Below are 24,836 nucleotides of genomic sequence, written 5' to 3'. Positions count from 1 at the left end.
TGGGGTGGACAGATCGGGGGACAGACAGACGGGGGGATGGGCAGACAGACGGACGAGGGGATGGACGGACAGATGGGGGGACAGACGGACGGGGGGATGGGCGGACTGGTGGGGGGATGGGGGGGACGGACAGATGCGGGGACAGACGGACGGGGGGATGGGCGGACTGGTGGGGGGATGGGGGGGACGGACAGAAGGGGGGCGGATGGGCGGACAGGACGGCCGCCTGGACAGGCCGACAGACGGACCGGGCGATGGGGGCGGGGCGGCCGCTGTCCCCGCCCCGGCCCGGGCGGTCGGAGGCCGCGGGTCCGGCTCCCGGAACCTCCCCTTTAAGGCGGCGGAGTGACGCGCGCCCGCCGGGCGGACAGGCCGCCCCGGCCCCGCCCTTTAAAGGGGAGGTTGCCCCGGGCCTGGGGGCGCTGCCGGCGCGGCGGGGGTCCCTGTGCCCGGACCGGACCCGACCGGACCCGCGCCTCGCCCCGCTGTGCCGCCGCCGCCCGAGCCCGCGTCCTGCCGCGCCGGAGCGCATGGAGGGGGGGCTCTGCGCTGCTGCCATGGTAACGCCCCCCCCGGGCAAGGGGGGGCCAGGGCGGCCAAACACCCCGGCCCCCGCCCCGGCATGGGAGCGCCAGGGGGTGGGGGGGAGCTGGTTACCCCTTGGGGGGGCGCCCCCGCCCCCGGGGGAGGCCCTGGGGGGAGCTGGTTACCCCTTGGGGGGGCGCCCCCGCCCCCGGGGGAGGCCCTGGGGGGAGCTGGTTACCCCTTGGGGGGGCGCCCCCGCCCCCGGGGGAGGCCCTGGGGGGAGCTGGTTACCCCTTGGGGGGGCGCCCCCGCCCCCGGGGGAGGCCCTGGGGGGAGCTGGTTACCCCTTGGGGGGGCGCCCCCGCCCCCGGGGGAGGCCCTGGGGGGAGCTGGTTACCCCTTGGGGGGGCGCCCCCGCCCCCGGGGGAGGCCCTGGGGGGAGCTGGTTACCCCTTGGGGGGGCGCCCCCGCCCCCGGGGGAGGCCCTGGGGGGAGCTGGTTACCCCTTGGGGGGGCCCCCTGCCCCCGGGGGAGGCCCTGGGGGGGTGGGGTGGAGCTGGTTACCCTCGGGGGGGCCCCCCCGCCCAAGGGGAAGGCCCTGCTTTGTTTCAGGGAGCCTTGCAGGTGAGGTCTAGTGGCATTGGCAGGGCTGTAATACATCTGTATCTTGCATGGTGCATAACTGTGCCTGACTAGTCCCATTCGTCTTTCCTTTGCCTGAACATCTGCTTCAGCCATGGGTTGGGAAGAGACAAGCCCCTGCCTTGCGAAAAATAGAGCTGTCTCTGGCCTGCCACGGGCCCCTTTGGGCTTAACCCCCAAAGTAAAAGCAAAGAAACCTGGCGATTCCGGTGTTGCATAAGAAATGGGCAGAGAGGCTGCCATCTGGGGCAGCACGTCCTTGCAAACGCAGCTGTCTCTCTCACTCTGTCCCAGGCTTGCAGGCTGCAGAAGCTGTTTGCTGTGGAAGGGGAGCTCGAAGACGAGGTGAGGAAACGCTTGGGAACTGCTGTGGGCCAGGAGAGAACTGGCAGGCGAGGGCGGAGCAGGAGTCTTGCTTTGCTGGTGAAGCAGGCTGCTAAGGTGTTGGTGGGCTGGCTCCTCAACTGAGCGACAGCCATTTACACCAGCTGAGGGCCTGGCCCGGAGAATCTTGCCTCCTTCGTCGCATGCGACGAAGTGGGTATTCACCCACAAAAGCTTATGCTCCAATACGTCTGTTAGTCTATAAGGTGCCACAGGACTCCTGGCTGCTTTTACACATCCAGACTAACACGGCGACCCCTCTGATACTTGCCCCCTAGTTCAGCTCAGGTTTCAGAGTAGCAGCCATGTTAGTCTGTATTCGCAAGAGAAAAGGAGTATTTGTGGCACCTAAATTTGTTAGTCTCTAAGGTGCCACAAATACTCCTTTTCTCTTAGTTCAGCTCAGTCCCTATTTACACCACCCCGATAATTAAGTCGGGGGGGATTCACTTGCAAGGCGTAGTTTAGGTGGGACCTGTCTCCCCTCCCTGAGCTGAAGTACGGGGCTGTGTAGAATCTGTGATGTACTCTTGATCGGCAAGTAAGTAAAAGAAACCACTCTGGCTGCTGGTGACACCAACAGTTATCAAAGGACACGCTAACAAAATGTCTCTCCCAGCTCTCAAATGGTGTAAAGTACATGTATCTAGCAAGAGAGAAAAGGCCTGCAAACTATGGACCCGATAACTGCCATTGTCTCTGCGCTGTGTCAGGTCCTTGTGTCCAGCCGTGCTTTACGGTCTGGTCCAGGGCTGACAATAGCAAGTCTCTGATCTTAGGACCTTTGTACCTCTACTGGGTTTTTAAGTTAAAGGGCCAGGTTAACTGAGTCACTGGCGCATCCCATGTAAAGAAAGCTTGATCTTTGTAGTGCCTTGTCTGCTTTTGCAGGATTTTCTGTCGGCCGTGGAGGATGCGGAGAACCAGTTCTCAGATTTGGTCCCTGCGAACTCAAGATGCTTGAGGCCCTTTTCTTCTGGTCCCAGAGACCCCGGCACTTTCCTGGCACCCGCTCACGAGTCCCCACTTCCTGCTCTTCCCAGTACCAGCATGCTGTCCCCAGTCTTTGGGCCGCAGAACCTTCCCAAACTGAGAGTTGGGGCTGATTGCCCCTCCAGCAAAACACCTGGCTTGAGGCCTCGGACGGTGGTGAACGATCAGACTGTGGAACCTCCAGCTGTGGGCTTCAAGGCTCTCAAGGCAGCCCCCACATTGGCGGCACCCGCCCTGCGCACTTCAAACCGCACGAGGGACTGCACACTAAGCTCGGCAGCAGGGTTTAAGTTTGTAAGCCGACAGCCTCCCCCCCTTGCTCCCCGTGATGATGAATTTGAAAATGACCTGTTCTTGGCAGCCTGCGTGCAGCCAGGTCCTGGGCCTGCCGTGGCTGCGAAGGGGATGCCCCCTCAGGTGTGCAGGAGGGACGAGAGCAGCCATGGAGGGACAGCCTTCAAAAAGCTTCGGGTGGGAGATCCAGTGGTAACTCCTAGCCCTGGTGGCTCAGTCTCTCTGCCGCACGAGGGGACTCGAGCCATCTCGAGGGGGGCAGACAGGATGCAGAATCTGTCCCCATTCCAGCAGGCGGATCCTGCGCTGAAGCTGAGGCCGAGCACGGCAGGTTCTTGCTTCTCTCAGTCTAGCCTGGTAGCTCCGGCTAGCTCCCTGGTGAATGCAGTCCCACAAGGCAGCACAGCTGCAGGCGTGTCTTGTGGCACCATCTCCGCTCCCAGGTGTCACACTTTGAGGCCTTTTCAGGCATCTGGGGGTCAGCCTGGAACCGCAGCAAGCAGCCCTTCAGTGGCTCCAGTAAAGGCTCCAAGCCTCCACTCCCCGGGGAGTGGCAATCCAAGTGGCCTTGGGAGTGGCAATCCAAGGCCACCAGCACCACAGATGCCCAGTCAGGGCTGTTCCACACCCAGAGGGCCCGGCAGCAGTTGGCGGCCACCTCTTAGGCTCCCCACAGGACCACGGTCCTTGATGACTTGTGTGGAGTCACCGACTTCCACCCCAAGAGCTCCCTCCTCTGGCTCTGCTGCTGCTGGGAGCCTGCAGACTCCGGTGGTCACCAATCACCTTGTACAGCTGGTCACGGCAGCCAACAAGACTCCCAGGGCTTCTGGCTGGACCCCTTCACGGGTGAAATCTCGCCGCTTCCCAGGACCTGCAGGGATCCTGCCTCATCAGGTAGGACACGTTGCAGAGGAGATGGCTGAAATCTCAGTGGGAAACGGCCACTCAAACAGGGACACCAAGGGATTGAACTAATCAGTGTGTTGCCTTTCAGGTGTGATCCACACGCTGCACCCACTCTCCACTGGCCCCAGAGCAAGCAAGGCATGGCTGTTGCTTCCCTAGATTTCCTTCTGCACGTGGGGTCATGGGGAGCATTACCTACAGCCTCCCATCTTCATGGTGATCAGAGAGTCAGCTACATAGCTATGTAGGCCCAGATCCTGAGAGGTATTTAGGTACTTCCCTCAATTTCAGTGGGTGTTAGCTGCCTAAATACCTTTGAGGATCTGGGTGGTAGTATCTAGATATAACAATTCATGCCCTAGGAATCCCCGACATTTAGAATATTTCTGGGGCAGTTGAAACCTCTGGACAACACTGGGGATAGGAACACTGCATTGCAGGCCGCTATCTTACTGTGATTAATCAGGGTCAGTATAAAGGGGGTTATACTGCTGTAAATATGACCTGTGAGTAGATCAATAGGGGTGAAAGAGGTGATTGCTGGGTGATTGTATCTTACCCCGGCATCACTGAAGCATAGAGAGTTTTTGCTTATATTTGATATGTGAGGCACTGCTGAGCGTGAGCTCTCATAGGTTCAAGCCTTGTGTCACTTTCACTTTCCAGATCTGGTGCATTAGCATGAGATGGCAATGTCTGGGTTACAGCCCCTGCAGGAGCAGGCTGTTTGGATCTGCACCCAGAGCTGTGCTTGTTTGGGATTGGACATGTGGTGGTCATCAGGAAAGTGTGTGTGTGTTTTAAAAAAAAAAAATGGCACCACCTTATTCAGCAGAACTGTCCCCATTGTGTGTGCTGGGTGCTGGAGCTGCTTTCTCAACTGGTGGAGGAAGGAAGCTTTATTTACTTCTAGGCTCACAGCCTCTCCCTTGACCCCAGTTTCAGAGACCCCAGTCCAGCCTTAACTGTCATTCTTTAAATAAGATTTGTAGCAGAACCTCTTTATGTTTTGAAGGATTGTTTTTGAGGCCCCAGAGACTTGCTATGAGAGATGTAAAATGTGTTAATTGCCTCTGAGTGTGTCCTGAGCACATCACAAGTACAGCTCCTTAGCTGGATTAGGAAGTAACAGATGCTTCTCTCTTTCTCTCCTGCTCTCCCCTAAGTATGGTGGGAAAAATCTGGAGGAAATCCTGATTTCCACTCCTCAGACTCCAGCCCATGGAGCACTGGCGAAGCTACGGACAGAGGTAATACCCCTTTTTCCCTGTCCCCCACTCCACACAGCTCTAGCAGAAACCGCATCAAAATTGAGCACAGCACCCCAAAGTGTGTCGCTGCTCCGTGCTAGCTGCATCCAACAGCAGCATGAGGCATGGTACCAAAAGCTGCTCCTGATCAGGGTCTCATTTGCCTGTGAGGTGTTGGTTGAAATACACCTTAGCAAAGCCAGAGATACCCAAAAGCTTCAGAACAGTCCATGGATCTGGGCAGCAAATAGTCCACAGGTACTGGTCCCTTGGCATTGTGGCTTTGGTGATCTGCACTCCTCAGCTGCTGCAGTCAGATGTTCTGCTAGGAACTTCTCAGAGCAGACATGCTAATCTTCCCTGTGACAAGGGCATTTTGCTGCAGCTGGAGGCTAATGGACCACTTGTTTTCTCCTTGGGGCAGAGCATTGTCCATTCACCCCAGACCTCTTTCCAGAGTGATAGACGGACCTGAAATGTCAGATGAAATAGCTTAGACCTGGATTAGAACTTTTCTCACAGTTCAGGGGTGGAGTTGGAGTAGGGATCTCTGGCCTGCGCCATCTCCATTAAACAGCCTAGAAATGAATTGGAAAATACAGACTAATGGGTCATCTCACCTGTCCCCTGGCAGGGTACAGGATTCATTGTTCCCATAGGAAGTGTCCAGTGCTTTGTCCAGTTCCGACTCCCACCAGCAACTGTGCTGGCTGGTGTCTAGGCTCAACTGCAATGACTGTAAATAAAACCATGAGCCTGGTGGGGCTTATTGGACCATTTGAGCCATGTTGGGCCAGCAAACTGGGTTTGCTGCTAATGTCTTTCTTGGTATGTCTACACAGAGACTACAGCAACATAGCTACGCCCCATAGCCAGGCTGGCATAATCCTGTAGCTCAGATGCAGCCTTACACCGACGGAAGGGGTTTCGGTTTTCTCCATCAGCGCAGGAACGCCACCTCCCTGGATGATGGGCACTAGGTCAACGAAAGCCCCCTTTGTCAATATAGCTGCATCTATGTCAGGGTTAGGTTCAGCATACCTGGATTTTTCACACCCTTGACTAATTTAGGTATGTCAGCCTAATTTAAGGGTAGACCAGATGTCCAATATGGGTAGGGTTGGCAAAATTTGCGCGCTCTCTCTCTCTCTCTTTTTTTTTTAAATGTGACTGAAAATAGCAATGTTTATTTTTAAGCATTTTTTAGATTTTTATCTATTTAAATTTTCAAAGTTGTGGGAAATTCTGGGGAGGGGATTCAAAGTCATTTAATGACACTAGACCTTGAGATTCAAAAAGTTAAAGCGTTACAAGCCGTTAACACACGTTATCAACATCCCATGTCAAAAATACAAAAGAAATCTCCTTACATCAGCCAATCAGATCTGTTAATTTGCTAGTCCATTTGTAACCAGCCTGATTCAAAAGGCGAAATCCCAGGGTTCTGAGTAGTTCTCAAGTGGCATTCCTCTCTCTTTGCCTGTCTCTATATTTATTGATGGGGGGGGGGGATTTGTTGGCTTGTGTGTATGTTCGGTGAAATCGACATTTATCAATAACCATCTAATCCTTCCAAGCCTAGATCTGGGAACCTGACCCAAATCAAAAAGTAGGATCGTGCCAAAATAGTGCTCGTGAGTAGCATCAATTCGGTGGGAGGGTCAGCTCTCGTTCCCCTAATGCTCTATTTAGAGCAAAAGCTTTGTCTCTGCTTAGCCAAAGAGATGCTAGTACAAGATCAACTCTAGGTTGATTCTGAACATAGTGACCATATCCATCCTGTGACTCCAGGAAGTGCCGAGTTCCCAGCAGCCAATCGAGGAGGACTTTGGAAAAGGCCCCTGGATTGCCATGAAAACCGAGCTGCGGTTGGATGAGAGAGACCCCTCCTGTTTCCTCAGGACATACAGCGTGGCCATGGTGCTGAGGAAGGTAAGGAGGGGCCGGTGCTGGGTGTGAAGGCTGCTTCCTGGAAAGACGAGTTCAATCTGCACTGGCATCTCCCCCGGGCTTTTGCCCAGGCTCTCTAACCACCGGATAGTTTCGGCTTCCCCTGCCGTGCTGTGCAGATCCAATGAGACAGAACTGGGTCCAGCATCTGCTACCTTCACGGAGGCCTGCAACAGCCTCCTCTGCGTAGGGCAGATGTGCCTGATCTAACTTGTCTGAAGCAGCAGTTAGCTGGCAGTTTCCAAGTTGTCACCAGGACACTAGTAACTGCTGGTGCTGTTCTGTGAAACAGCTATGCAGCTTGAGTTGAGAACCCTGCTGGCCCGCACGCCTTGACCACGGGAGCGCAAAGCTAATCTGGCTTCAGTTTAGCCGTCGTTCAGTTAAAGGCATGTTCAGTAGCCCCATTTTCACAGCCACGGTAGTGTCCCTGTTGCTGTCCCAGGGAGCTAGGACCTGTCATCTGCAGGGCATGGGATCCCAGGATAAAACACTATCCCGTTGTCCCAGGACTAAGATGCAGTGACCCATGGGAATTATCATCTCCCTGCACAAACAAGTGTCTTAAAAATGGCTGTTAAAGGCTCATGCACAAAATACTTTTTTATATGGGCAGCCCCTCATGGCATTTTTATCTTCAGAGCAGTTTACAAACAGTAGTCAATCCTCATGCAGACATACGCTGGTGTGGTGCCTAATACACTCAGATGTCTGCTATAACCAGGTGATTATACTTGATTGACCACATTCAAATAGGCACAGGTGCTTCTATCTAGTGAATGATCATCCAGAACTCAGCACCTGTGGATAGTTGAGTCTCATCCCAGTGTTCCACCTGGCTAACCACAAGTGCCTGTGACAGGATTTTGGGCTTCCCTCTGACTTTGCCCATGTTCATTGCTAATGCTTTGATTGAAATAAGCAATTTGATCTTGTATATCCAGGGTAGCCAGCCTGAGCCAGAGAAGGATAACTCAGTGGTTTGAGCTTTGGGCTGCTAAAGCCAGGGTTGTCAGTTCAATCTTTGAGGGGGCCATTTAGGGATCTGGGGCAGAAATTGGGGCTTGGCCCTGCTTTGAGCAAGGGGTTGGACTAGATGACCTCCTGAAGTCCCTTCCAACCCTGATATTCTATGATTCTTAAGGAACCAGAATTTACCAATGTTCATTGCCAAAGAGCCACAGTAATAAGTCAACAGCCCCCCATTAGCTCTTCTCTTCCCCCCCCCCCGCCACCCGCTCCCAGTGCCTCTTGCCCACTGGCACCTCCCCGCAAGTCCCGATCAGCTGTTTCGTGGCATGCAGGAGGCTCTGAAGGGGGAGAAGTGAGGGCACGGCAGGAGGAGGGGAGGGGGCGGGAAGGGGTAGAGTGGGGGCAGGACCTGTGGCAGAGCTGGGGTTGAGCAGTGAGCACCCCCCGGCACATTGGGAAAATTGGAGCGTGTAGCTCCAGCCCCGGAGTCGGGGCCTGTACAAGGAGCCGCCCGTAGTAACTTCTGAAGAGCCGCGTGTGGCTTCGGAGCCCCAGGCTGGCCACCCCTGTTGTGTATCCAGCAGGAGCACTTGTACGTGGGCCCTCATACCAGTACGCTGCTGCCTCCTTCAGAATTTTTGGCCCATTTGTTTACAGTGCAGTGAGAAGTGTCTAGAGACAATGACTGAATTATTCAGTCCTACCTGCTTTACAGCTGTGGGGTAAGAGGTGGAAGTCGTGTGAGAGGAGAGGGGCTCGTGAAAATAATTTAGTCCCAGATCAAATTAATTGGAGGATCAAAGTCGCCCGATTGAAGTGAGCATTGAAGTCTCTCTATTATTCAAATAGACACCTGCTAGCCACGTTGCAAATACACTGGCTTATAAAAAGCCACATGCACCAGACGATATTAACCTTACCCTCCCATCCACTGGTACACCTACACTCTGGGGGAAGTGCAGAATGGCGCACAGAAGTTGAAGGCTGCTGCTAAGCTTTGATCCAGGAGTGTCCACTCTTCTCGGCCTGAGGGCCACCTTGTCCTGTTGGAATCAATACTTATGTGGCAGATTCTCTGCCCCGTTCTGCTCCCTTTGTGCCACCCAGGCTGAGGAGCAGCAGGGAAGGGAGAGAAGCCCCTCGGAGCTCTCCTGGCTGACATCAGAGCTGTGGACTGTGTCCTCCTTTTAGCGATGAGTGTGGTTCGGACACTTCTGTTGGGGGGGCTCTTGGAACCCAGGCTGCATGATCAAACAGCAGCGATGTTCTTAGCACAGTTGCCCAGGAGGGCCCCAGGGTGGATGCCATGATCCTAGCCCACCCTTTTGGCAGAACACTCCACACAGGAGTGGAGCATCGTGCCTGGAGCCCTGAATTCCCCATGTCCCTGAAGATTTATTGCACTAATCGGTGTTCGTGGCGCCTACCGGCGCCCGTGGGGATTAGGATTCCACTGTGCTGGGTGCAGACCATGCAAATAGTGAGAGAGCCCCTGCCCCGAAGCTCTTCCTGTGTCATAGCAGCGGGATTTGGGTACAGAGAAGGGAAGCAACTTGCCCAAGTCCACGTTGGGGGGTCTGTGGCAGACGCTGGAATTGGACCCTGATCTCCTGAATTCCCAGTTCAGGACTTTCAGCGCAAGGTGACTCTTCTTCTGCTGTAGTGAGTTGCCGTAGGCAGTGGTTCTCTCTCTCTGGCCTCTATGCAGGCAGCGCTGAAGCAGCTCCCGAAGAACAAGGTCCCCAGCATGGCGGTGGTGATCAAGTCACTGACCCGCACCAGCGTTGACGCCGGCGCCGTGTTCAAGGATCCTACTGGTAAGGACGGAGGTGAACCCTTCGGGGTGAGAGTCGCTGGGGCAGGTGAGCAGGGCTGTGGACCAGCAAAGGAACTATAACCAACAGCTAATAGCTGGCTGTCCTCCTCGTACAAAGGTCTAGTTTCCCATCCAAAAAGAGATATCTAGTGCCTGCCCGCTGGCTTTCCTCGGGGTCTCCCTCGGTCTGTTCTGCCACCGTCACCCTGGGTTTCACCTGTTCTTCTGAACCATGCAGATGAGGCACATCCTGTTCTCCTGGTCAATGGCCCATCAGCTCTGTAGCCTGCCTCTAGCCGTGGCCTGTGTGGTGCAGAACACACACACAGATAGGATTGTGTCATTCTGTATGTAGGCGGGTTTGCGTCCTTTCCGACTCCTGTAGCAATCGGCTGCTGCCCCTCAAGCATGGGACTTGCTGCTCCCCTTTGTTCCAGTGAGCCATCCACTCTCTAACTCTGGCCTCCTGTTAGCTGTGAACTCTCACAGGCCTCTCCACGCTGCCTGGAGGAGGAATCGCTCATCGGAGATGGACGTGATCAGCTCGGTCCCATCTCCCAGGGGCCAGTACAGGATTGATCCTGGCAGTGTGTCCTCAAGTGGGCTCCTCCTTTGTAAGAGCCAGGAAGCTGGGATGGAAATGGCAAGATGAGGCGCATTGAATAAGTTTCACTCCAGCTTGCCCCCTTGTCCTGATTCCCTCCCCGTCCCAGGTGGCTTGTCAGCGCTCCCTCTTGGCTACGTCCTCGCAGGCAGATTTGCCCCATGCATAATGGCGCAAAGCACTGTGGCAGCCTGCTTGGCTTTGGTCTGACTGTACCTGCCCCATGTTGCTGACGAGTTCTCTGTCCTGCCTGCAGGAGAGATGCAGGGGACAGTGCACCGCCTGCTGCTGGAGGAGAGACAGAGTGACCTGAAGGCCGGTTCAGTGCTTCTCTTAAAGCAGGTACTTGAGGCAAAGGAGATTAGGGCCAGGGTTTTGTACTGAAGGACTCTTAGGTGGGTATGTTTTGTTCCTGGAGGTAGATCCCAATGGCAACAGGGATGCTTTTAGGGCTCCAGTTCTGGGGTGTGTGGATTTAATAAGGGGCATGCAGATTCATCTGCCACTAGTCACTGATTTGCATCCAGCTCCAGATGTCTCTTACTGCTTCCATTCTGAGATGAATGGGATAAGAAGGGAGAGCTCATTCATCTTCAAATAAAATCCTTCTGTAGGCAATGACCAGTTGGCACAGATTGTCGTCCCCCCCCAGGTAGCTGGCTGTCCTCAGAGGCCAGTGACTGAACGGGCCATAGAGTCTGAACTCACCTGGCTGCCCCAAGAGGGTGGGGAAGCCTATTAATCTATCCCACGCCGCCCCAGTTTAGGGTTTGGGCCATTGGTCTCCAGCACTGCCAATCATCTGTCAGAGGCTGGTGAAGACTGCGAAGCACGATGGAGGTGCTGATTCTTCTTCCAATGGCATCTGCCCATTCCCTCTCGTGGGGAGCACTGCTGGGAACAGGCAGAGGCCAGAGAACTCTAGGTCCAGGCGAATAGCCTTTCCCTCTGGTTGCAGGTGGGGGTGTTCTCCCCGTCCCACCGCAATCACTACCTCAATGTGACCCCCAACAACCTGGTGAAGATTTACCTGCCAGAGTCCGGGGACGGGAGCCCCCTGCAGCCGTCGCAGGAGCATGGGGAGATGGGAGACGGGACAGTACCAGTGTCCTCAGAGGTACGATTCAACGCAGAGCAGAGAGCTGTGCTGGATGGCAGGTGGGGGCGTTTCCTGTGTGTGTTGGACTCCGGGAGGAACCAATGTCCAGTCCTTGCAGGGGCGTATTTGGAAGGTAGCTGGGGAACTAAGGAGATTCCGCAGGGGAATATGTACTGACATGGGAGACCTCAGGAAATGAGGGTCTGACACTGAGAGCTAACAAAGGGAAAGCCCAGAGCATCTCACTTGTGTCTGGCTTTTTGTAGGTCCATAGTCGGGCTGAATTCCAGCAGGACTCCCCAGAAAATCTCTCCGGGGGGGCTTCCAACCCCAGGAGCACAGGGAGTTCCAGGAGGGATGGAAACAGCAGCTGGCGTACAAACCCATCGCTTGGAGGGTTATTGCCATGCCTGGGGAGGCATGGAGACGGCACATCGGGCTCAAACAGACCTTCCCAAGAGGAGCCCCTGGGGGCTGAAGCCTGTGACATGGGTAAGGCAGATTTTGCTGCAGATGTTATGGGCCAGGTTCCCCAAAGAGCTCCGCTTGTGGTGGAAGCTGAGCTCTCCTGAAAACATGGTTCCAGTGGCGGGGGCCGGGCACTCGAATCTGGCCCACCCACCAATGAGGCCAGACGCCTTCCACTGGTGCCATCACACGAGGGCCATGGCTGCCATCTGTAGGAAATCCCAGGAGAAAGTGGAAGACACGATGGCTCTTTCCCCTAATGTCGTCTTTTATTTTTCCCTTTCCCAAATGTGTTTAATCTTTCATAGAAGTGGGCCCATACATTGGGAAGTGTAACTCCTGGGGTGAAAGGGTTAATCCCCCAGTGACAGGGACTGGATGCCCCTGGGGATGAAATGGGAAACTTTAAGAAGTGGAGGAAGAAATGGACTTGAGCCCCTCTTCTTCTGTCTGTGCAGACGACCTGGATGGGCTCCTAGGACAGCTGCCAGAGGACTTCTTTTCTGCTTCTGCCATGGAGAGCAGCCAGTGACCCCCTCTAGAGCGATGACATGAAGATCCCCCAGCCACCACGGAGCTGGATGGTCACTCAGCCAGTGGCAGAATGTGGGCTGAATCCTGGCAGAGCAAGGACTCTGAACAGCAAGGTGACTCGTGTGCCTTAAGTATCCTGTATACATTTATGAATGGTAAGTTTGTTGTGCGTCTGGGAGCTGTGACGACAGGACCGTGCTGACGGATAGTCTGGGACTCCCGAACCGAACAGGGACGACGCTGGCAGCCCTGACGTGAAATGATTCCTGCCTTGCTACCTCTGGGCTCTTCCACCAGCACCCTGGCACTCTTTGCTTGGTGCCCTTGACTGATCACGACCCGCAAGTGACAGCTTTCCCTGCTTGTATCTGATTCCTGCATTAAATGGGTGTTCGGTACCTTTCACGTGTGATGCTCTTCCTTCCGCTGTCCTGCTTTCCACCCCTTTGGTTTTATGCAAAGCCAGCCTGTCTCCTAGCCAGGAGAGCATGGTGCTGTGGGGGGAGCATTGGAGGCTTCTGTTAACTGGAGCATGTCTTCTTTAAAGCATTAACTGAAGCTGGCTGGGTTCCTTCTGGGAGTGAAGGAATCCCAGGCCATGCTCCTGCAACCTGTCCATTGACCTCACTGGGGAAAGACACGTGCAAGGACTGCGTGATCCAGCCCATAACAGGACTGGAGCTGCAGATGAGGACAACGGAGTTCTTGATATTGAAGCTGGATCCTCCCTGCTGTTGAGCAACTGCAACTCCCAGCACTGAGAAGCAAAGGAGCTCCAGGATTGAGTCCACTGCTTCCCACAGACAAAGGCTTTTATCAGATGCACCTGTGTGAGCGTCGTTCTCCACTGGGCATTGGGATGGCAGCCAGGCCTGCCGGAATCCCTGTGCCGTGCTTGAGATAGTGACCGCGTCACTCGGCCCATGTCCTGAGTGCCAAGGCCAAGCTTTTAACCTCTGCTCCCCTCTCTTCCTGGCACCCTGCTGATCTGACCGTTCTGTTCTTCTTCTGTGACCTCTTCCCAGGCCCTGGTCTTAAGGGGATGCTGTCGGGTTGTGTTTTTTTTTTTTTTTTTTTTTTTAAAAATCAAATCAAAGACCTGTTAAAAGCAGCCCAGGGCTGGCATGATTCAGTGCCAGCAGCCATGAAGAGAAGGCCACGCAACAGGGAGACTCCCGCATGTGGCTGGAGGGAAGTGCCCGGTGTGCTAATGTTGCCTCAAGCAGGTTACCAATTTTTGTTTTGTTCCCCCCGGTCTATTTAAAAACTGCTCTTGAATTGCCAACACCATCAGTCATCAATGATGCCAGTGAAAACGTGGCTTGTGATTTAACTCTCTAATCTGTAGACTGGCGGGGTTTCCGTTCCTCCCACTCTTGCTCACTCTTCACTTGTGGACTGGAATTGAAAGGGCTTAAGGAAATACTTCACAATGTCCCTGGTTCCCTCTGTAGAGAGGTGACCTGCTTCCCCCCGCAGGTGTCTATGATCGAGGCTACAAATTCTCCGGCCCGAGGGTTGTGTTCTGCACTACCTTTTATTCTGAATTTGGCCTGGGGGTGGCTGTACAACTAGGAGAAAGAGCGGTTCCTGGCCCCGGAGAGCTGATCCTGAGAAGGGTCGACCACCTACGACTGCTCTTTGTTGGCACCTCTCAGAATTGAGCCCTGAGTCAGACAAGGTAATGGCTTAAATGCAAGGCCACGTGGTGACCTGACAGCAGGTGCCTGAGGGCCGCAGTGTGGCCATGCGAGGAAAGGGAGGCGGCGTGACACTACACCATTCAGCCTGGAGCAGGGCACTGAATGTCACCACTCTTCCTCCCCCCCCCCCCCCCCCACTCTTGTGGACTCAGCCCCACTGCTCTGCGGGGGGTGTACGGGGACAACCCCGCTTCCCACTCGGGCTGCGTGTCTGACCAGAAAGTCTCCCTGGGCTGCTGTAGGCTTGTTCTATCCCCAGACTGCTTAAACTCCTGCCATCCAGCAACAGGCTACTGGCTCTAAACGCCACCGGCCCCAGATGGAACATGACCCTGCAGAAACTTCTGCTTACTGCCAGAGTAAGTATCCCCGCTATTTATAGCACGGCCTGGCTTTCTCTTCTGAATCAACAAGGGGAGGGGTTTTCTGCTCATACCCATATTCGCAAGCCTGAGGGAGGTGGCAGGGGGCACTAATCTGCCCGTCCCAGAGGCAAGGAGGCTGCCCTGGCTAAGCCCCGTCCCGCGGAGCCAAGAGAATGTCTAGGGAGACCTTCGCGTTCACTTCCTCCACCCTGCGCGCCCTGCGCCTACAGAGAGAGCGGCTGGAGTGGGAGGATCGTCGGAGGGCTCTCTCAAGGCAATGCCTGACCAGGAGGTTCCCACCGGCCACCAGCAGCTCCCTGCTCCCCAAGCCCGCCCGGCGTCCCCAATACTGCCGGGACCCTGCTGTCCACAACATCCTGTACACTGGGGACTTGCAGACTATCAAGAGCATCTTCAAAGACGAGGCTGTCGCGAACGTGATCGTGGAGATGGTCAGCGAGGAGCTGATGTGGGCGGCAGAGCTGGGTACGGAGGTGGGGTTTCTGCTCTGGGCTTGTGGTTGGAACAAACCCAGGGCTGAGTACTGCTTTCCTGTCCCCCACTGCCCTAGTTTAAATGATTTCCCCACACCCCTCGAACAGAGCCAGAGATCTTGTGCTCCCAAGGATGTGTCGGTTCTTGGGGCTTTGCTCCAAGTGTGGCAGAAAGGAGCCAAGCAGAGTTCGGCGAAAGCCCCTGGGGTTTCCTGGGTTCTTTGCTCATTCCTGAGCACGTGACTTCCACTGGAGAGCAGGGGATGGGCAGCAGGAGTCCTGGGTTCTAGTCCCATCTCTGCCACTTAGTTGCTGTGCAGTTGTTCATTTATTTGTATTACAGTAGCAGCTGCAATGTAGGTCTGTGGGCGCTAGGTGCTGTACATACATGTAGTCAAGAGTAGCTCCTTGTCCTGGAAAGTCTGCAGGCTAAATAGCCAAGGCACGTAAGTGGTGGGAGGGGAAAAACAGGGGCAGAGAGTTGGCAAAGATGCCCTGGCAGGGCAGCTTCCCTGCCAGGAACAGAGCTCTGGTTCCCTGACGCCCTGGCCCCTAAACCCCATTGCTTCTTGGATCTTGAGCAAGTTGCTCTGGTTCTCTCTGCCGTCTCCCCCTGCCTCGCTGTGACTCTGAGATCATGTGTGTGCTCAGCCCTCTGCAGGGGCAGGATCCCACAGAGGAATTCCAGGAAGTCCGGGGGGGGTGGATTATGGTCAGAGTCGAGGTTGGCAGTCTCGATTTAATGACCATGAGTGGAACCCCAGGGCAGGGCGCTTTGAGATTCCCCTGCTCTCCTTCCCACCTGCCCCCCCTCAGGGTTGTGGGTGCTGAGCCCTCAGAAGAAGCACACCTCCCCCTTGCGGATCGCGGCAGCCAGAGGCTATCGGGACTGCGTGAAGCACCTGATTCTGCAAGGGGCAGAGGTCGACGCCGTGGTGGGCGGGAAGGCCGCCCTCCATGACAGCTGCATCCACCAACACGCTGACTGTGCCCAGCTGCTCCTGAGCTATGGTGCCAATGCCAACGTGCTGTCGGAGGAGGGGCTGGCCCCGCTGCATCTCTGCACCTCCCCGGAGACCTTGCGGTAAGTGTGCAGGTAGGGGTGGGGGAATGTCTTGAAGGGGAATTTCTACCCTAACCAGCAGAGACTATAGGGCAGGCAGGTCAATGACTTGCAAACTAGCTGGACTTTGGGAGGGGGGAAATGGCACTCCCCCAAGTTCTGCCCACAGGCAGAGATCCACCCACACTGGAGAAGCCAACACAAGGCTCCACCTTAGATCGTCACGCTATGCCTAGCTTAGATCAGTAGCAGAAGAGGTAAGTGATCTCATTTCACCGGTTGTCACTAGTCTTCAGAGTCAACGAGATGGGTCGCACCTCCCTGAGCTATTGTTTCAGGCAGTCTGCAGACATTGCTGCCTCGGTTCCTATTTTGACGATTCTATTCCCAATGGTCAGGGCTAGAGGTGTGAGGCCAAAAGTCTAGTGATGACGTGACCCCATGACATGGGCACCTCTGGTTTTGGGTGGTCTCTTTGAGCTGCCCTTGAGGGGCCTGGCTTCCAGACCGTGCCCTCTGAAAATCCGCTCTCTGCCAGGTGTCCGTTGGAAACCCCCACAGAGTCACTTGTGACTTCTGAAAATCTTGGCCTTGTTTGTTTTTAAATGAAAGCGGAGATTGCGGCGCGTGAGTTGCAGCCTCCAGAGAAAAGCAACTGTTCAGCCAAGCAGCACATGCCAGCCTGACTCCCCCTCTGATCCCAGCTGGCCCCCTTGGCCAGCAGCCTCGCAGAGAAGCTGAGGGCTGTATGGGCCACAGCGAGCAAATGTCCCCTAGGAGAGCTCCTTCTGGCGCAGGATGGAGGCATGTGGTGTGAACGGTAGCCCCAGGGAATCTGTCTGCTGCTCCCCCGGCCCTGCGGATGCTGGATCTCCAGAGCCCTCTGACTAGGGTGACCAGACAGCAAGTGTGAAAAATTGGGACAGGGGGTGGGGGATAATAGGAGCCTATTTCAGAAAAAGACCCCCAAAGCGGGACATCTGGTCACCCTACCTCTGACACTGGCCCTGTGAGCAGCCAGTGGGGCTGGTGTGGTGGCACGAGACACTCCAGTCCCTGCCTGATGGGCGAGGGGGTGGTCATGAGGAAGGCTTGTGCTCCCAGCCAGCAAGATTGATCCAAGCACATCAGGGGCCCCGCTGCTGAGCCTGTGATTGCCAGGCCCAGGCACGCCCCGAATCTCTGTGCCCTGCGAGCCGCAGCCCCTGGAGTCCTGGGGAAGCAAAGAATGTGTCCAGAACCGGGCTGTGTCTTTGTGGCAGGAGCTAGGGGCTGGGGAATGGAGGCAACGCTAGCCTGGGCCGTGCCCTAGTTGGCATGGAGCGGCCCGGATTCCCCAGGGGACTCAGGCCTGAGCACAGGGTACTCCATGCTCCCTGCTGGGGTTGGTGGGTGGGGTGTAGTCTGGGCTTCCTTTGCCACAGTGCTGCCTGCCAGTCGCCCCCTGCAAGGGACGAGGGCTTAGTGCCGAAGCCAGGAGCCACCCCGTAGACCCTCAGCCCAGCGGAGCCTGACGCTTCCATGCTGGGCCCTCCCTCCCATGGAGCTTGGATCCAGCCAGCTCGCTGCCCCCAGCCTGAGCACGCTTGCCTCAGACCGATCGAAGCCCCAATTCATCCTGGGAGCGGCACCTGTTCGCCCCATGCCCCGGCAGCAGGACCTGAACCCAGCTTTCCCACCCAGCTTGGGAAGGAGAGAAGGATTCCCCCCACTTCCCGGCAGTCCCCCCCGCAGGCCTCGGAGCGGAAGCTGAAGCACCCCGGAGCAGCAGAGGTAGGGGCTGGGGAAGGGTGAGCCTGGCTGTGTGTTTTGCAGGTGCGCCGAGCTGCTTCTGGAGCACGGGGCCCTGGTGAACCTGAGCACCAGGGACCGGCGGACGACCCCGCTGCACGTGGCCGCCGAGCACGGCCTGGAGGCCCACCTGCAGCTCTACCTGGGCTACGGGGCCGCCGTTGCCCACCGGAACCGGGAAGGGGAGACGGCCCTCAATGCCGCCTGCGCCAGCTCCGACAGGCCTGCCGAGGCTGAGCGCTACTACCGGGTGGCCAAGCGGCTGCTGGAGTGCGGGGCCGACGCCAGGACGGCCGGCAGGAAGAACCACACCCCGCTCCACAACGCCTGCGGCAACTGCCAGCCCCGCCTGGTGGAGCTGCTGCTCCAGCACGGGGCTGCCGTGAACGTCCGCAACTGTGCCGGCTACGCGCCCATGGACTGCGCCCTGCAGGCAGTGGAGGAGTGCCCAGACGGGCAGCCCGAGAGCATCATCGCCACCTTGCTGGCTCACGGGGCGGCGGCCATCCACCCCAAGGTAAGGGAGGGAAATGGCCTGGGGGCTAAAGCACTGCCTGGCAGTCGGGACTCCGGAGGGAGGGGAGTCTAATGGTTAGAGCAGGGCTCCTGGGTCCTGTTCCCCTGTGCTCGGAGGAGGGAGTTGGGCCTAGTGATGGAAGGAGTGGAAGGCCATGGAGCCCAGACTCCTGGGTTCTGGCCCCAGCTTTGCCACAGACTCCCTGTGTGATCTCGGCAAGTCACTTAGGAGGCTCTCTGCCTCGGTTTCCCCATTTCTCACTCCTCAGAGTTGTGAGGCTGAGTTAATGTTTGTGAGGTGCATTGAACTCCTCGGGTAGAAACGAGTCACGTTGGCTAAGGGTGACCTCAAGAGAAGAGTAAAAGCCGGGGAAGGTGGGGGGTGAAATGCATCTCCCTTAATCCCCCAGCATCACCCTTGGTTGCTCTGATGATGAGGGCTAATAGGTCTTTTTTTTAATCTCTCCATCCTAATTCTGTATGAGGCTCCCTTTGTGCCTGGGAGACGGGTTCATGCTCGTGCTTCAGGGCATAAACCAGCCACTAATTGCTGGGGTTAGGAAGAAACTGCATCTATAGGATTGCTGTTCATTTCCCTTCTTGCATCTTCCTCTGAAGTATCTGGCACCAGCCATCAGAGGCGGGTCCCTGGCAGTTCCCAGAGCACCTACAGCCTTCCTGTAGGATCCCAAACCCCTTTGCCAACTACAGACCTACACAGTATAAATGCAGCCATGTGGTACAGCAGTGTAGGGAGAACCTCGCTCAGTGCAAGGGGGATTAAGTCCCTTCTGAAACGTGCACGTGGTAAGCTTTGCGTTTACTCCTTCCATTGTGCGTTCAGGGAGGGAGAGTTGAGTCCACGCTTGCTGGGATCTGACCCTGTGACAGCAGGAATTTCCCAGCGCTCTAGGGTTGAGGCCCACATCACTGCGCGATCGTCTCTGGCTCCCTCTAGCTTGGCTGGCACCCTCGCCCTCCTTGTGTTTCTCCGCCCTCCTGGCCAGTTCACCCTGTCCTCTGCTCTCTCCCGCCTGGCTCTCAGATGCTGAAGTTCTGCTCCTTGGCCCCTCGTGCCCTGGAAGTCGTGCTGAACTCCTACGACCGGATCCCGTCCTGCGATTCCTGGGTGGAAGTGGTGCCTCCGGAGATGTGGCAGGTACCTCCAGCTCGCAGCCTGCTTGGCACCAGGCAGGGCAGAGGTGCAGCTTGGGTGGTTCTGGAGGCCGAATGGTGGCTTGGCCCCCATATGAGGTGCATCTGGGGCTGCAGCAGGGCAAGCGTCTGCCCTGGAGGTACCTGCTGGGGACAGAGGGTTTTATGCTGCTGCCTAATATGCAGCCTGATGCTCAGTCTGCTTGGGGCTGTAGGCGACATGTTAGCCGTCCCAGTAGACATCTATATCGCATGTATTCTGCATAACCTCGAGAATTTGGGTCTTTGAGCAACTCGCCTGAGGGACCAGAGAGTGGGATCTGTGGCTGCAGGACAGTCTCCATAGCTTGGGACTTTTAAACCTGGTCCAGATAAAGAAACCCCCTCAAGGGGACTAGGTCAGTGGTTCCTAAACACCGCTCCATGCTGGTGATCTCATTGGCTGGGGGTCCTCCAAGGTCTAGAGAGGACTGGGATATAAGCGTGGAAGGGACCTCCTGGCTCAGAGTCCAGGCCCCTGCTGTGGTAGGCCACCCATCATATCATCCCATTCATAAATTTATCCAGTTCCATCTTAAAGCGAATTTGGTTGTTTGCGCCCCACCACCATGTTCCCCTCCCTCGGATGGCTAGAAACCTCATTTCCAGCCTTTATTGAGTGCACAATGGGGGACTTAATAAAGTGAGGGGCTTCTGGGTAGGAGATCTGCCTCTAACTCTGCGGAAGCAGCTTGTCTGCCTCTCCTTGCCCCTGTACTTAACTGCTGTGCTCTGTGATAGACGGAGCCTCGTTTAATCCTCCTTCCGTCCTGGCAGGAACACAAGACGTTTTACGACTCTGCTCTCCAGATGACGAACCAGCCCCGGCAGCTGCAGCACCTGGCGCGCTGTGCCGTGCGAAAGCACCTGGGAGGACGGTGCCATTCTGCCATCCCCGAACTCAAACTGCCCCCGTCTCTGCGGGATTATCTGCAGCTCCCTCTTGAGGGCTACATCCGATGAAAGAGAAGATGCATCCTTCGGGCGTGATCTTTGGGGAATAGCTTTGAATTGCTGACGAGTGACTAGAGAGAGCCAGTGGGCTTCAACACAGGCTGAGATCCCAACGCATCAGGGGCTGTGTTCTGTCAGTTGACTCATGCCAAGTAGTAGCCCCGTGGGCTACTTATAGAGTAAGTTGCTGATCAGCATGAGTGAGGTTGGCAGAATCTAGCCTTTTCTGAATATACTTTTATAACAAGGTTTGGCTTATGCTAGCACCAGTTTCCACCCTGCTCTACTGCATATAATGTGAGGACAAAAGACGGTCCATGAAATTCAAAAGCAGCATACTTAAACCTGACACAGCAGAATATTCTTCCCCATGCAGTACCTAGTTAGTCAGTGGAACTCACTGCCACAAGAGATCATTGAAGCCAAGAGCTGAGCAGGACTCAAAGAAAGGACTGGACACTTCACTAGAGAACAAGGAAATGCTGAGGTAGAATAGCAAAGCCTTCTAAAATACAAGAGTCTCTATATGTTTAAACCCTTTCTGCTTCAGGCCACGAGCCAAATGCTGACGAAGGGGGTCAGAAAGAACGTCTCACTCTGAGGGGAATGGGGAATGTTTCATCCTTGTCCCTGGGGCAGGTCCTCCCACAGCAGCCTTCTGCTGGGTTTTCTGCACCTTCCTCTGAAGCAGCTGATACTGCCCCCTGCTGGACACAGGACACTAGGCTGGATGATCACTGGTCTGATTGATGTCTTTGGGGTTTTTTTTGTTTTTAAACCCTTCTTTCTAAATACCAAGAACTGGGGTCAGAAACTCCAGTCTTGGGGATGCCGGTACCCTCTGTAACCAGGGCATCGTTTTGGATCCACAAACGGGCCAGCAGCTGAAAAGCACAAAACATGAACGCAGATGGAATCTGCTGCCAGGTTTTGCAATGCCTGTGGCTAAGGCCTGATGCCTGTTGTGTGTATCCCTTCCAAACTGGAGCACTCTTAAATTCAGGAGTGTGGTGTAAAGACCTAAATGGACAGAGCCCTAGGGAGTACCAGCCCAGAAGCTCATCTTGTCCTGTGTCCAAGAATGGCCCGTTCCAGCTCATTCCGGAAGAGAGGTCAAGGATACCGCCAGTGACCAATAATGGAATAACCTCCCCATAGGGGAAGTTTCCTCCTGACCCCTCTGTTGGTTTATTCCTTGAAGCAGGAATGTTTTTAAAAATACCCAGCTCTCCATCTGTAAATCTCAAAGCAGTTAAAGGCAGGTCTGTTTCATTCCCCAGCTGTAAAGGGGGTAAACTGAGGCATGGGGCAGTAGAAGTGACTTGCCCAAGGTCACCCAGCAGGCCCGTGGTAGAGCTGAGAATCGATCCCTGCTCTCCAGTCCACTGCTCTAGCCACTAGAACACATTGTAGCCCTTCCAAGGGATTTTAAAAACAACCTTCTAATGGAATTATGGATGTTATTATCCAGTCTTTTAACTTGAAGCCTGATTATGTATTTTAATCTCATGAGCTCAAAAACTGCCTGCAGTTTGCCCTTTAGGGGCAGCCTGCGTTAGTTTCCCCATGTAAAATAAAAAGCTAGAGCAAATATATTTCAAAACAAGTTTGTTTTAAATCTTTTCCTGCATTGCTGTGGGGTAGGCCTGGGTCTGTGGTTCCTTGCTAATGAGAATACCCTTAGCCGTTCCTCGGGTGTTCGTATAAGCACTCTCCTCTCTGGCATCGATGCTGGTGTCATCAACTGTTGCATCTCGAGAAGGAAAATCACGAGAGGTGGGCAGTAGAAGCCACTAGATGCAGAGGCAGGATTGCCTTTCAAGGAGAGGCTGCATAAGCTGGAAATGTTTCACCTTGCACCGAAGAAAGTCGGAGGGCAGCTGCTGGAGATTGTTACAGGTCCCAAAGCGAAAGCGCTGTTACTAATGACCGCTGTGGGCCATCTCCAAGCCCTTTACAAATGTGGGAAAGCAGGACCTCATTTTACAGCTGGGGAAATATTAGTGATTTAGCCAAGCAAATCAATGGGACAATTGGGAATAGAAGCCAGGATTGCTCTGCTTTCCTTTTTAAAAGGGTATGAGTGTTTTGCCCTTTAAACACCACCAACAGCCTATATGGGCCTTAAAAACCAAACCAGCCTAGACCCCCGCTCCAGGGGCAATTAAATTTCACTCTTTTTTCTTTCTACCTTGGAATCCCTGTCCTAGGGCCTGGAGATAGAGCTGAACAGGGTCAGGGCCACTGTTCCCTCTAAGCTGTGTGCATGTGCACACAGATCCTAAACCCCATGCCCATGGCAAAACACCCTGTGCACAAAAATTTGCCCAGAAGAAATTTTTTGTGCACACAGCCTGCCAAAAATTAGAGGGAACCTTGGTCAGGGCCCATTAAGGGGAGATCTTTGGAGGGGGATGCCAGGGTGGAAAATCCCTCTTTGGCAGGGTGTGCAGCTTCCTGCAGTGGTGCGATATACAGGGGCCAGGCAGTGCTCCTGGCATGGTGAATTCACAGCTTCAGGCCCTGGTAGAGCCAAGCAGTTGGAGAAGGCATAGCAATGCCATAGACCAAATCTCTGCTCCATTTCCATGCTAACCAAGTACCTCCCTATGCCCTTAGGAGGCAGGGCTATGCTCTTATCCCTGTTCTACAGAGGGGGAACTGAGGCACTGGGGGCCAGCAAGAAATAGAAGCTAGGGCTCCCATGTCCTAGGAAAGCACCTTGACTACTGGGCCATCTGCCCTCTCTCTTATAACCAATAAGTTGTCAGAGAGGGGCTTGAATCCAACCCAGACTAGCACTGAGCCCCAGAGCTTGGAATACCACAACCCAATCCCCCAGTCCAAACACTCCTGGCCTTGGGGGAGTCCAGATCTGATTTTCAGGGCTTGGATTGGAGAGGCAATATACATGAGGATACCAGCTTGCTGGAGGGGCTCAGAAGACATCACTCCTAGCAGAGAATGGCTGGGTTCAGTACAGGAGGCGGGTTAATTTTTTTCCCCTCTAAGCATTAGACAGGGGCTGCTGCCAGAAGCAAGATAACAAACTTCAGACTCTTGTTCCAAGCTGGTATGATAACTTGTACGTTGCAGAAGCAACACTGAATTTTGAGTGTCTGGATTTTCCCTTAAAACCAATGCTATCTAGTTCCCTTTAAAACATTGTAATGGAGGAAGTGTTTATATAAAAATGTACCACTGTCCTCTACTGGATGAAATCAGACTTGCCAACTGTGTGTCACAGCCTCTCTAGTGCTAGCAGCTAAGGGAGATTCTCCTCCTTTAGCCCCAGTGGTCAATGGCTATGCTTTTGCAGAATAAGCATGAGAGTCCTATTACTGGCATAGTTATTGCCATGACATGCCCTATAGTGGATCTGTTAGTGACTAGGAGATCTCCAGTTCTAAGTCCACTTTACCTCAAATAGCCTCTTCCATCTTAGTGCAAACCCTCTTGGCATCTAGAAAAGGAGTACTTGTGGCACCTTAGAGACTAACCAATTTATTTGAGCATGAGCTTTCGTGAGCTACAGCTCACGAAAGCTCATGCTCAAATAAATTGGTTAGTCTCTAAGGTGCCACAAGTACTCCTTTTCTTTTTGCAACGACAGACTAACACGGCTGTTACTCTGAAACCTCTTGGCATCTGGTGTTTAAACTAGATTTGGGGCTGGAAAGCGAGGAGTGCTACTTTCCTAACCTCTGAGATGTGACAGTAAGAGCACGTGGATCTTCCTAATAGAACCATGCCTCCTTTTTTGCAGGCTTTGCCCAGCAGTCATGGAAAAGTTAAGATACATAAACTACCATCATAAGGCCTGCTGAGCTGAATGAATTGTGCTTGGCTACCTGCAGACTCCAGAAGCCCCAGTTACATCAGAGGGTTTTCTTGGTCACCAGCAGGGCTAGCAACTTGGTTTTAACAAATAAAAGCTTAAGAAAACCACACTGGAAATGCCAGAGCGAGACACCCCCACCCCTCCAGCCTGTCCTGGGCGGTTGGGGGGAGTCCTGCACACCAGCATACATTTCCAGTTCTCCTTGTCCTGTGTTTAGGAAACCCCTGTGTTTAGCTTTAGCTGCTGCCATTCAGAAAGGCTGGTGCTGTCTTAAAGAAGATGGAATGAAGAAGTGTTTAAGGCCGACACACAGCCGGCCAGATCCCACCCCTTGAATTGAATTCACCAATCTGACTTAAAAAGAAAAGGAGTACTTGTGGCACCTTAGAGACTAACCAATTTATTTGTGCATGAGCTTTCGTGAGCTACAGCTCACTTCATCAGATGCATACTGTGGAAACTACAGAAGACATTA

General features: G+C 54.6%; 2 protein-coding genes across 6 annotated transcripts; both read left to right on the top strand.

Moving 5' to 3' along the window:
* The first annotated feature begins 375 nt into the window (after window positions 1-375).
* HROB (homologous recombination factor with OB-fold) lies at window positions 376-12,843 on the top strand. 4 transcript variants are annotated; one of them, XM_073325625.1, is made up of 10 exons: window positions 376-560; window positions 1,462-1,512; window positions 2,443-3,735; window positions 4,914-4,997; window positions 6,789-6,929; window positions 9,628-9,736; window positions 10,596-10,681; window positions 11,298-11,456; window positions 11,705-11,930; window positions 12,365-12,843. In XM_073325625.1, the coding sequence occupies exons 1-10, from the start codon at window positions 531-533 to the stop codon at window positions 12,436-12,438; spliced, it is 2,253 nt and encodes a 750-aa protein (XP_073181726.1). In that variant the 5' UTR covers window positions 376-530; the 3' UTR covers window positions 12,439-12,843. The 4 variants fall into 4 exon arrangements, with proteins under 4 accessions (XP_073181726.1, XP_073181727.1, XP_073181729.1 ...); XM_073325626.1 differs by lacking the exon at window positions 11,705-11,930; XM_073325628.1 differs by lacking the exons at window positions 10,596-10,681; window positions 11,298-11,456; window positions 11,705-11,930; window positions 12,365-12,843 and adding an exon at window positions 10,449-10,587.
* A 98-nt stretch (window positions 12,844-12,941) lies between these two features.
* On the top strand, window positions 12,942-22,103 carry ASB16 (ankyrin repeat and SOCS box containing 16). Of its 2 annotated transcripts, XM_073325629.1 has the most exons (5): window positions 12,942-14,994; window positions 15,819-16,086; window positions 17,881-18,373; window positions 19,418-19,531; window positions 20,344-22,103. In XM_073325629.1, exons 1-5 carry the CDS (start codon window positions 14,682-14,684, stop codon window positions 20,527-20,529), a joined length of 1,374 nt encoding a protein of 457 aa, XP_073181730.1. In that variant the 5' UTR covers window positions 12,942-14,681; the 3' UTR covers window positions 20,530-22,103. The 2 variants fall into 2 exon arrangements, with proteins under 2 accessions (XP_073181730.1, XP_073181731.1); XM_073325630.1 differs by lacking the exon at window positions 20,344-22,103 and having other exon boundaries at window positions 19,217-19,510.
* Window positions 22,104-24,836: the final 2,733 nt, after the last annotated feature.

Source organism: Lepidochelys kempii, chromosome 27 (genome assembly GCF_965140265.1).
Source record: "Lepidochelys kempii isolate rLepKem1 chromosome 27, rLepKem1.hap2, whole genome shotgun sequence".
Lineage (NCBI taxonomy): Eukaryota > Metazoa > Chordata > Testudines > Cheloniidae > Lepidochelys > Lepidochelys kempii.
Note: the sequence above shows the minus strand (reverse complement) of the source record. Positions and strands in the feature narration are given on the sequence as shown.

What these genes read in the sequence shown, in the direction of transcription:
- HROB (XM_073325625.1), top strand. Translation starts at nt 531, where the DNA reads ATGGAGGGGGGGCTCTGCGCTGCTGCCATG. An exon ending in CGTGTTCAAGGATCCTACTG is followed by an intron (nt 9,737 to 10,595) that starts GTAAGGACGGAG and finishes TCCTGCCTGCAG; the next exon opens with GAGAGATGCAGGGGACAGTG. An exon ending in CAGTGCTTCTCTTAAAGCAG is followed by an intron (nt 10,682 to 11,297) that starts GTACTTGAGGCA and finishes CTCTGGTTGCAG; the next exon opens with GTGGGGGTGTTCTCCCCGTC.
- ASB16 (XM_073325629.1), top strand. Translation starts at nt 14,682, where the DNA reads ATGTCTAGGGAGACCTTCGCGTTCACTTCCTCCACCCTGCGCGCCCTG. An exon ending in GATGTGGGCGGCAGAGCTGG is followed by an intron (nt 14,995 to 15,818) that starts GTACGGAGGTGG and finishes GCCCCCCCTCAG; the next exon opens with GGTTGTGGGTGCTGAGCCCT. An exon ending in ACCTCCCCGGAGACCTTGCG is followed by an intron (nt 16,087 to 17,880) that starts GTAAGTGTGCAG and finishes TGTGTTTTGCAG; the next exon opens with GTGCGCCGAGCTGCTTCTGG.